General features: G+C 33.5%; 1 protein-coding gene across 1 annotated transcript; it reads right to left on the bottom strand.

Moving 5' to 3' along the window:
- Nucleotides 1–5,852: 5,852 nt before the first annotated feature.
- On the bottom strand, nucleotides 5,853–6,604 carry LOC127115782 (ethylene-responsive transcription factor ERF098-like). The gene has a single exon (XM_051047237.1). The coding sequence runs from the start codon at nucleotides 6,449–6,451 to the stop codon at nucleotides 6,047–6,049; it is 405 nt and encodes a 134-aa protein (XP_050903194.1). The 5' UTR covers nucleotides 6,452–6,604; the 3' UTR covers nucleotides 5,853–6,046.
- Nucleotides 6,605–12,727: the final 6,123 nt, after the last annotated feature.

Consider the following 12,727-nt stretch of genomic DNA (forward strand, 5'->3'; position numbering starts at 1 on the left):
CATGGGACAAACTTCAAACTTGCAACAAAGGAGTGGAACAGGTGAAAAAGATCCGTCTTCAAACTCTTAGAGGTGATTTTGAATGTTTATTTATGGAAGAGTCCGAGTCAATTTTTGATTATTTTTCTCGAGTGTTGGTCGTAGTCAACCAACTTAAAAGAAATGGAAAAGATGTTGATGAGGTGAAAGTCATGGAGAAAATACTTCACACTTTAAATCCAAATTTTGACTTTATTGTTACCAACATTGAAGAAAACAGAGATTTAAAGACCATGACTATTGAGCAACTCGTAGGTTACTTACAAGCATACGAAGAAAAACAAAAGAGAAAAATTAAACAAAATGAGGCTATAAAGCAACTACTACAACTCAACATAAAGGAAGAAAATTATGCGAATTACAAGAGCCAAAGAGGACGAGGTCGTGACCAAGATCGTGGACGTGGACGAGGACATGGAGGATAAGGAAGAGGTAGTTACCACAAATACTCTAACAATGGAGAAAGAAGTTGGAATCCACAAGCAACAAGAGGTCGTGAAAGAGGAAGTTCATGGTCGAGGTGTGACAAATCACAAATCAAGTGCTTCAACTGCAACAAGATCGGTCACTATGCATCTGAGTGTAGATTCTCAAAGAAAGTTGTGGAGAAAGCTAACTTTGTATAAGAAAAAGGCGGAGAAGAAGAAACTTTGTTGCTCGCGTGCCAAAACCAAGTTGAAGAGAAAAGAAACAAATGGTACATCAACACCGGTGCAAGCAATCACATCTGCGGCGATCGAAGCGTATTCATAGAGATTAATGAAGCGACAACTGGCAGTGTCTCATTTGGAGATGACTCAAAGATACAAGTCAAAGGTAAAAGTAAAATTCTTATACGCTTGAAGAATGGGAGTCATCAATTCATATCCAATGTCTATTATGTTTCTAACATGAAAAATAATATTTTGAGCTTGAGACAATTATTAGAGAAAGGCTATAACATCCACTTGAAAGAACATAGTCTTTTCTTAAGATATTGTAGACATAACTTGATTTATAAGGTGCCTATGTAAAATAATAGAATGTTCCTCTTGAACATTCAAAATGATGTTGCAAAGTGTCTCAAGACTTGCTATACCGACTCTTCATGGCTATGGCATCTACGATTCGGACATCTCAACTTCGACAGTATAAAATGTTAGTCAAAGAAGGAGATGGGGAGAGGCTTGCCTAGTATAAACCACCCAGACCAACTATGTGAAGGATGTCTAGTTGGGAAGAAATTTCGAAAAAGCTTTCCAAAGGAATCAACATCAAGAGCAACAAAATCGCTAGAGCTCATACACACCGATATCTGTGGACCAATCAATCCAAACTCTTTTGGTAAGAGTAAATAATTTCTCCTCTTTATTGATGATTATTATATAAAAATATGGGTTTATTTCTTGAAGGAGAAGTCATAAGTGTTTGAAAAGTTTAAGAAGTTCAAAGCTCTTATGGAGAAATAAAGTGGTATTTCCATTAAGGCCATGAGATCTGACCGAGGAGGAAAGTTCATTTCAAATGAGTTCCACAAATATTTTGAAGATCATGGAATCCGCCGTCCACTAACAGTGCCAAGATCACCTCAACAAAATGGAGTCGCAGAGAGAAAGAACTCGACCATACTTAACATGGTGCAAAGCATGTTTAAGAGCAAGAAGATGCCGAAAGAGTTTTGGACCGAAGTAGTCGCATGTGCGGTTTACCTGACAAACCGTTCCCCAACAAGAAGCGTGCATGAGAAGACACCACAAGAAGCATGGAGTGGAAGGAAGACCGGGATCTCTCACCTCAGTATTTGGAAGCATCGCCTATACTCACTTTCCAGATGAAAGGAGAACAAATCTCGATGATAAAAGTTAGAAGTATGTATTTGTGGGTTACGACTCAAGCTTTAAAGGGTACAAGATCTATAATCCAAATAGTGGAAAAATCGTCATAAGCCGTGACCTGGAGTTCGAAGAAGAAGATTGTTGGGATTGGAGTGTTCAAGAAGACAAGTACGATTTTCTTCCTTACTTTGAAGAAGAAGATGAAATGGAACAACCAATGATAGAGGAACATATTACACCACCGGCCTCACCGATACCAAGGTTGGATGAAACAAGACCAAGTGAGAGGACACCATGACTAAGGAGTATTGAAGAGCTTTATGAGGTAACCAAAAACAGAAATGACATTAACCTCTTCTGTCTTTTGGATGATTGTGAGCCTCTAAGCTATCAAGAAGCAGTTGAAAACATAAAGTGGAGAGACGCCATGGAAGAAGAAATCAAGTCAATCACAAAGAATGATACTTGGGAACTTACTACACTTCCACGAGGACACAAAGCAATCAGAGTAAGATGGGTGTACAAGGAAAAGAAGAATGCAAAAGGAGGCGTGGAGAGATACAGAGCAAGATTGGTAGCGAAAGGCTATAATCAAAGACAAGGAATTGACTATGACGAGGTATTTGCCCCTATTGCTCGTCTTGAAACTATTAGACTGATCATTTCTTTGGTAGCCCAAAAGGAATGGAAGATTTATCAAATGTATGTGAAGTCGGCCTTCTTGAATGGTTTTCTCGAAGAAGAAGTTTATATCGAGCAACCACAAGGATATGAAGTAAAAAGGCAAGAAGAAAAAGTATTGAAGTTGAAGAAGACATTGTACGGACTCAAGCAAGCATCGAGAGCTTGGAATATTTGAATCGATAAGTACTTTCAAGACAAGAACTTCATCAAGTGTCCATATGAACATGCACTCTATACTAAAGCACAAAGTGAAGATATTTTAATTGTGTGCTTATATGTTGATGACTTGATCTTCATAGGGAACAATTTAAGCATGTTCGAAGAGTTCAAGAAGACATGTCAAATGAATTTGAGATGAAAGATATGGTGATCATGACATAGTATCTCGACATCGAAGTAAAGCAAGAAGACAAAGGAATTTTTATCACCCAAGAAGGCTATGCCAAAGAAGTCCTTAAGAAGTTCAAGATGGATGATGCAAATCCAGGTGACACCCCGATGGAATGTGGAAGCAAGTTGAGTAAGCATGAAAATGGAGAGATTGTGGATCCAACTCTTTACAAATGTTTGGTTGGAAGTCTGCATTACTTGACAAGTACAAGGCCAGATATTCTCTATGTTGTAGGAGTCGTAAGTCACTACATGGAAGCTCCAACAACAACTCACTTCAAGGCGGCAAAAAGAATTATTTGATACATCAAAGGTACAATAAGATTTGGCTTGCACTATTACTCTTCTAATGATTATGAGATTATTGGTTATAGTGAAAGAGATTGGAGCGAAGACTTGGATGATAGAAATAACACTACTGGTTTTGTGTTCTTTATGGGAGATACTTCTTTCACTTGGATGTTAAAGAAGCAATGTATCGTCACACTGTCAACTTGTGAAGCTGAGTATGTCGCCGCCACATCATGTGTTCGTCATGCAATTTGGCTAAGGGGTTTGTCGAAAGAGTTAAAAATGCCACAAGAAGATCCTCTAGAAATATGTGTCGATAATAAATCAACACTTGCTTTGGAAAGGAATTCTGTATTTCATGAAAGAAGTACACACATCGACACTCGTTACCACTTCATAAGAGAATGCATCGAGAAGAAGAAGGTGAAGTTGAAGTATGTGATGTCTAGAGATCAAGTCGTTGACATTTTCACCAAGTCCCTCAAGTTGGACACTTTCGCGAAGCTAAGGAATATGCTTGGAGTCACAAATCAAGTTTAAGGGGGGGGGGGGGGGGGGGGTGTTAAAATATTAAACTTGATTTGGGCCTAACCTTATTATTTTATTTTTGGGCTTTGTTATTTTGGGTTTAGTTTATTTTGGATAATGTCTCTAGAAAAATCTTGTAGTATTTGGAGTGTCTAGATATTTCTTAGGATTGTAATATTTTCTAGAATACTCTTTGAATGTCTAGAGTTGAGAACTCTCTAGAATTAATGTGTCTAGAGTTCTCCTTAGAGTACTATAAATAGAGATGTAATCTTACACTTTTGTATCAAACAAAAATACAAAGTTCTCTCTTTCATAAATAATTCTTCTACTTATCAAGTTTTTATTTAAGTCTCTAATATTCCCACACAATTTCCCTAAATACAAAAAATTATTTCCAACAGAAAGTGCTTAAAGCTACCTTTTCACTTTGGAAAGATATTTTTAGAGCTAGGTAAGCTTTCCTAGTTTTTTTTCTCTTCTTTTGACGGCTATGTAGGAGGTCTTAAGGGTGTGTCTATGTGGTGGAAAGATGTGTCACTGCTCGGGTTTAAGGTAGAGGATTATTCTGATCAATTTGCTAATGGAAATAGGAAGGTTATTGGGGATATGGTGAAAAATTGTTTTTGGTAGGATGTGTGGAAGGATTCTGCCCCTTTTCTATGTTTCTTTTAGGAGGTTATTTCTTATTTTAGAGCATCCTGAGTTTATCACATAATAAGGAAGAAGCTAAAGAGTTTTCCGCATTTGCATTTGTTCAAAAATGTTGTTGAATGGAGGGAGGATACGATGTGCATGTTATAATTGTGGTCGTAGACGTATAATAAGTGGCCATGAATAAGTGAAAAGAGACTTGGAGAGATTAGGTTTTAAAGAAAATTATTGGGTTTGAACAACTAATGAAGAACAATTGTTGAATATTAGACCAGAGATTAATACATATGTTTCAAAAAGTCAATCGTATATGAAATACAAGGAACAATTTAATCGAATAATTGATATGGTTGGTGATGCATTTTTGATTAACGTGTTTTTTGATGAACCTCAAGATTTTGACCGTGAAGAGCTTCTGAATGAGAAAGCACAAACATTTTATCAATTGTTTGAAAGAAAGAAATACACAATTGTTCGAGGGGTCCTCTAACTCTAGATTATCAATGTGTATGAGGCTCTTGGCTGCGAAGTCAAATTTGAATGTTCTATATACGTGTTTTGAATTCTTTGCAAAAATGATGTTTGACGTAACTTTTGTGAAAGACAACATGCCTATAAATTATTATTATGCGAAAATGACGGTGTCAAAGTTGGGACTAAAAAAAGGATTGGAAGATTTTTTATTTGTTATGTATTTAACATAAAGATAGATGTCCAAGGAAAAACAAAAGGTAATGAGAAGACTAAAAAGGACTTATAACTTGAAATTGAAAAGTCTCACTCTCCAGAGAAAGTTATAGCGGTTTGCATGTGATTAAATGAATTTAGAATACATGATGGTTATTATTCTAACTTATCAAAGTGTATTGTCGATTCAAACACCAAAAATTTGCATATAGAATGAAAATTCATGATTGTCATGTTTTTATGAGACGCTCGTTAAGCAAATTGATTAATTTTAATTAAAATCATTTATCTTAATTGTCATTATTTTATTTAATTTAATTTAAAATTTTGATATCAAATTTTGGAATCAACTCATTCAAGGGGAACAATCTCATTGTCTCTTAGGAGGTTCAGTTTATAGCCATACCAAAATTTTATATAAATTTGACCTAATTTTGTACAAATGAACACATTCTCCACACCCAAGCCTTCGCCACTACCGATCCTTTGTGATGTCAAATATTATTATTTTTTCAAAGCATTTAAGGAGTAAAAAAAATATTTCTTACAATTTTTTTTCCAAACACAGTCCTTGAGGTCCATCTTAATTCAAGTCTAATAATAATGAGATTTGTTTTCAGTCCATAAAGGCATTCATTACCTATGTAGGAATATTAAGAGGATTCTAGACCTTTCTAGAAGAGTTTCCTTTCTTAGAGATCTCTTGAACATGGAAAAGAATCATACGTCTTTCTTTTTAGCTATGGGAATCTTCCATTAGAACAGTGAATAATAACATATAGATTTATAATTACGATACAGTTTAAAGATACAAGTTTAGAGTATCGTCTCTAACAAAATAACCGTTAACAAGTTTTTGTGCAAAGATTGCACAAATGTTAACAAGAATATAGTCGAAAACATATACGTGGAAAGTCATGTAACATTTTATGAGAAGAAGACTACTCTATAGATTAATGTTAATCATCATTCCTTTCATTCTCTTCTTTCGATGATCCAAGAAGATCTTCCAAAACCTTGTTATCCAAATATTCAAACTCAATAATTTCATTTTGCTGTCTAGAAGTAGTGCTGCCAAAGGCAACATTAGACGACAAAGACGATGACGACGACGATGACTGCGATAAAGAAGAAAGATGAAAATAGTATTCATCAGGAAAATTAAGAATGGCAAGAGCACCCCTCAAACGAATGGCAGCACAATCATAAGCTCTAGCAGCTTCCTCAGCTGTGTCAAATGTTCCTAACCATTGTCTTCCACTTGGCTTTGTAGGGTCTCTAATCTCTGCTCCATATTTTCCCCATGGCCTTCTCCTTACACCCCTGTACTTTACTTCTTCACCTCCCTTATGTGCCTCTTCCATTTACTATTTTGGATATTTCTTGAACATTTTTGTTGTAACATTTGTTATATATAGGTAACCACTGTCTTGAAATCATGTGTCATGTTTTTTGTTTTCAACAGATGGATGCATGCATTGACTTGTTCATGGAGGTGTATAAATTTGATTCTTGGATTGTTTATAGGCTTATATGTTTTTGAATGAACTAGAATTTAAATATGTGGACAGGAAAATTGGATTTCTTTGGTGCATATCTGGTGGAAGAAACTTTAATCCGTGTATCAATTATTAGTAATAGTGATATTATTTTTTATTGTTAAAGCTTGGGATCCCGCAACCAAATTCGAATTCGCTGTAGGTTATTGGCATGATTTGATTAAGATATTAATAATTCAAATCAATCTGATGTAGACCAGAGTTTGATCACATTATTTGATATTTTAAGAGTAAGTTTTACTATTGTTAGGTTTTTAAAATGATTATATCGCAGGATCTAATGTAAGTATCTTTTTTACAAGTGGGAAAAAATATTTAAAAAAAAATAAAGGAAACTAAAAATAAGTTTTACTAACATGAATGAGTTGGAGAGTTAGAATTTCAGTTTGAGATTCTGCAAAAATCGATATGCGATTATTAACATTATATTTTGTTAGATTATCAACACAGACATTACTCTTTTTAAGAGTATGAATTAATTGAACTTTATAGTTTAAATTACATTTAATCAAGTAGTGATATTATGTTCCAAATATATTTCTCCTTGTATCAGCCGAAAAAATATTAAATAAACTATATCGATAATATTTTAATAAATAACAATTACTTAAATGAATTAGTTAATTATATTTAAATCAATATTCTCTTTCTTCACCTATAAGTGTCTATATGTCTTTCAATTTTTTAATATTTTTTTGAATTACCTCCTTTATCCCTACTAAAGCAGACCTACTCGGTAAAATGCTGAACAATATTTTCAACAAATCAAATATTAAAATATAAACATTTATAAACCTTCCTCATAAACAATGATCCATCTGCCATTACTCTTCAAATATGTTGCTGTCGCGGCACGAAAAGTCATCACGGGCATTCACACGTTTAAGATGATAACAGATTTGTCACTGAAATTTATTTATTTCAAAAAAAAAATCGATAAAACCCTTAAAAGAAAAAGAAAATGGTCGTCGCAATCAAATTCGAATTTGAGAGTCGATTATGCGAAGGAAATGTATTAACACCCCTCACATCCATTGTACTCAATGAAAACCATTTAGTTAGATTTGCAAACGAAATGTTAGCTTTCGTTATTTGCTTTCTTCGAACTATTAAAAGTTGAAAAGGAAAAGAAAGGGTCATAAAAAGATTTTTATTAGGGTGCTTGACAAGATTACGAGTCTTGCTCCTACGTATCCTCAAGTGCAATATGAAATTCAAAGCTACGTAGTTTTTGGCAAGAAAAATATATTTTTGGATTTTTAATTATAGTGCTTGATGAGACGTTGAATCTCACTCTTACGTATCCTCTGGTGCGATGAGGAATTCAAAGCTACGTGGTTCTGGGTAGCAAATGTTTGTGAATTGGTCGATTTTAGCGAAGGATGCTTAGTTCACATTCGAGCAGAAAACATTGCTTGCTACCCAACCATGAAAGTAAGGAATATTGTGAGCTACATCAGAATGGACAACATAACTTGGAATCTCACAGAGTTATGTTTTCATTGCATTCGAGCGGAAAAAGTTCTTACTTCTCGCACATGATAGGAACAAAGCTTTGTTTGTATCGTCTCGGAGTGGACAAAGCATCTTTCATTTTGAAAAAGGTTTGACATCCCGTTAAGGTGGAAAAAGGGTTTGATTGATTGCGATTGTTTTGTGTGGATGACGAGTACTCGAACTGTAGGCTAATTACGACCATTGTCCAAATACTCAGGATTAAAAGGCACAATACGTTCAACATAACCTTTTTCGTCCGAGTTATTTATAAAACTTGTGTGGCGAATCAAGTCGTATTTTTTCAACGGATAACGAGTATTCGCGTGGGAGGCTAATTACGGACATGACACAAATACTCGAGATTAGAAGGGACAATTACGTCCAACCTAACATTTTTCTCCTGCGAAAGAATAAACTCATTCAGTTATTTAATGTGTTTTGAAGTGGATGAAGAACACTCGAACAATAGGCTAATTACGATCATCATTCAAATATTCGGGGTTAGAAGGGACAAGTATGTCCAACCTAACCTTTTTCAACCGATTATTTATTGCAAAAAAGAGTTTTTAAAGTGATTAATTTGGAAAAGAATGTTAGAACAACAAATATTTTAGAATTGCATTATTTTGAAAAAAATAGTTTGATTTTGAGAAAAAGATTTTTGAAAGGTTTTCAAATTTTATTTTGCAAATCTTGATATTAATCAAGAGTTTTTTTAATTTAAAATACTATTATTTTTTTATTTATCAAAATTATTTTTCATGTTTTAATAAACAAGAGAATAAAAATAAATAAATAGGAAAGGAGTGTAATGAGCATATGGTGGTGTGATAAAAAGAAATGAGTGAAATGGGCTTAAGGCCTTATCCACAAAAAGAAAAGAAAGTAACAGAAGTAGTAGTATTGGAAAATCAATTTGAAAAAAAAAACACACTACCAGCCACTTTGATCAACATGTAACTGTCTCAAATTTTCATGAAATCACATAAATGAATAATGAAATTTCATCTACTCGATCTCACGAATACAATGACATACCCAAAAATCAACAAACAACAACTACAATTTTTGAAAATTACTCGTTTACAGTGGGATGCACAAGGCTTTGGTTTGACCATTTCAACTACTCTCATGCCAAACAAACTATAAATTCATGTTCAGGGTGATGTTGTGAAGCTACTGAATATATTATTCTGTTTGAAATAGGTTGATTTGATCATTTTGGATTTGTGTTCTTGAATTGCTCAAAAACACTCAAACCCTTGATTTTCTAAAATTGAAATTAATGGTATTTTTATGCAATTCAATGATGTTTAATGATCATGCGATATTCATAAATATAATAATATAATTTCCATCCACGAACTGAACTTTATGCGAAATGTTTACTCGAGGTTGTTTCTTGAATCTTCCAGCCCCAACAACTTGTTCATAAGTTTTTGTTTGTGGCAATTTCCACACAATTTCGTTGGTATCTTGAGCGTTGGTCTGTACGAAGATCGAAAATAACTCCTACCCTATATATAAACATCCATAGAGTACTACTAAGGTCAACATGGAGATAATAACCTTCTTCTTTTCCAACGGAATTGTCAGAACCAGCCACAACACCACACACTCTTGCAAGCCTTTTAAATCTTAACAAATCTTCAAAAGAAAACATTAAATAAAAAATGAATCTCCGTAATCAATCAAGAATCTTCAAAGAAAACATTAAATAAAAAATGAATCTCCGTAATCAATCAAGAATCTTCAAAGATGAGATTCAGATCAATGCAACAAGGTAAAAAGAATGAGATAGAAGATGAAAGAAATTGTTTGCAAGTGTTCAAGAAAGATTTTTTTGAAAATGTAAGAATAAATGGTTTTTGAGTTTTCAAGTCATCGATGAAATAATGTGTTTCATAACATTATGAAAGGTTTGAGAGATGAAAATGAAGCATAAAATTTATAGAAAAAAATCATGTTTGATTCGAGTCAAGAGCATTTGGTTATTTGAGTCAAGTTAGCAAAGTAATATGGAACAAGATCAACACTTAAAGAGAGACACTTTTTTTTTATGCTTTGCAAGCGTTCACTTGGAATTGAGTCGACTTCAAGCAAAAGAAAAAAGTGATCAATGATTTCCTTCAATTTCTTGTGCTCCCCTTGAAACATTGCATAATACACAATAATATAAAACGCATAAAACAAATCTAGACTCAAATTATAACTTCTCCCTCTTTGACAATATCAAAAAGAGATAGATGTGGATGAGCCTAAATGCAAACAAAACCAGCAATACAAATGATATTCCATAGAAACTCATGAGCTAAAACTAGTTAATAAGAATATACAACATCAAAGGTCAAATACAGAATACGAAGATAGACATGCTAATTACAACAAATAAGCAAATAGACATGCAACTATACAACAAAACACAAAATATGATCAAAACTTATATGAATGGAAGATTTAAGTAATACATGAATCAACATAATACTGGTCAAATGCACATAATTAATCAACACACATTAAAAAAGATTTTAAATGCAATCGATGAATCAAAATAAGAACTTATGAGTGAATTAACGAAATAAGAAATGTAAGAAGTAAGTGAAAGAACATATAAGAACAAAATACACATAATGAAATGAAAATAAATTGCAACAAGAGAATGTAAGTGTATAACATAAACATATATCAAATGAAATGAAAATAGGAAACCAAATATATTTAAAGCACGACGAATGTAGGATTCCTAATTCCCTACGTATCTTGTGAAAAGGTTCGGAGGATAACAATTATGTACAGATATCATAAACTGATTTTTCGTATGCACATATTCAAAAATGACATCCCTTTTTTCAAGATGATCCTTAAGGAAATGGTGTCTAATCTCTAATGTTTAATACGTGAACAAAGTACAGGATTTTTAATTATTCTTATTGCACTAGTGTTGTCACATTTGATTGGAACGCAACCGGATTTTAAATAGTGATTCAATAATTGTTGCTTTGGCCATAAGAATTATGCACAAAAATTACCAACGACTACATATTCAGCCTCAACGGTAGAAAAGCAACGCTATGATTCTTCTCAGTGTGCCAAGAAATTAAATAGTTCATAAACATGTGACAAGTCCCACTGGTACTTTTCCTATTCGACTTGCAACCAGTAAAATCAGAATCAAAAATACCTACTAAGACATATTCACTTGATTTGGGAAACCAAAGACTGTGATGTGAGGTTCCATTAAGATATCTCAAAATTATTTTTACATTCTTAAAGTGGGATTCCCTAAGATACGCCTGTAATCTAGCACACATACATACATTAAGCATGATATGTTGCCTTCTCGCGGTTAAATAGAGTAAGATCATATTATACCTCAATATTTGGTAATGTCGATCTCTACTCCACTCTTATCTCTACTCTTATCTCTACTCCACTCTTAGAGTAAGATCCTATTATACCTCGATATTTAGTAACTCATAGGGTGTCTTCTCGAGGATTGGTTGAATGACCACCCTGTTTAAGACATGACATGCGGTATTAATCACATATGTTCAAAAGTACTTAGGAAAACTCATTTCATTTGTCATTGTTCGAGTCAATTCTTCTAAAACACAATTTTTACGCTCAATAACACCATTTTGTCGTGGAGCTCTCAGACATAAGAAGTTATGAGTAATTCCGCTTTTGTTACCAAAGTTTTAAACTTTATGGTTTATAAACTCACCACCATGATCATTACAGAGTGTGGTCATTTTCAAATTAAAAATATTTTGGACACTCTTAACAAATATAACAAAATCTTGAAAGGTTTCTTCCTTATGGGTTAAGATTAGCGTCCTAGTGAATCTAGAAAATTAGTCCATTATTACATATTAGTAATAGTTACCTCCTAAAGTTCTTGTCCTATAAAGGCCAAATAAATCTAGGTGGAGAAGCTCGAGAGATTTTGAAGTTGAAACAATATTTTTTAGATTTAAAAGACACTCTCGTTTGCTTTCCCATTTGGAAAGTATCACAAAGTTTATATTTTGAAATTTTTATTTTAGGTAGACCAACTACTAGATCCTTAGATGATATCTTATCCATCAAGTTAAATTGTATATATTCTAAACGTCTATGCCATAACCAAGAATCTTCATTCTTTGTCTCTAAAAATTTAGTACCATACAATGACACATCATCTGAGTCAAGAAAATAAATCTTATCACCCCTATAAACCTTAATCACTAAACGTTTACTTTCCTTATGTTTAATCAATCAAATTAAGGTATTGAAAACAATAGAATGCCCCTTGTCACATAATTGACTTATGCTAAGTAAATTGTGTTTAAGTTATTTAACTAATAAAACACCTTCAATTATTATTATGGAGGGATTTCCCACAATATCTTCTCCTAAAATTTTACCTCGTGTGTTGTCCCCATACGTGACATCACTACTTTATTTGTGACCGAACTTGATGAACATCGAAGCGTCTCCCGTCATGTGTCTTGAACATCCACTATCTAGGAACCATACCATTTTTGCAAGGGCAAGACGTTCCTACAGACAATCAAATAGGCCATTTAGGTACCCAACTAATGG

This window comes from Lathyrus oleraceus, chromosome 1 (genome assembly GCF_024323335.1).
Source record: "Lathyrus oleraceus cultivar Zhongwan6 chromosome 1, CAAS_Psat_ZW6_1.0, whole genome shotgun sequence".
NCBI classification, from domain to species: domain Eukaryota; kingdom Viridiplantae; phylum Streptophyta; class Magnoliopsida; order Fabales; family Fabaceae; genus Lathyrus; species Lathyrus oleraceus.

Excerpts from the sequence above, each read along its gene's own strand:
- LOC127115782 (XM_051047237.1), bottom strand. The coding sequence starts at position 6,451 with ATGGAAGAGGCACATAAGGGAGGTGAAGAAGTAAAGTACAGGGGTGTA.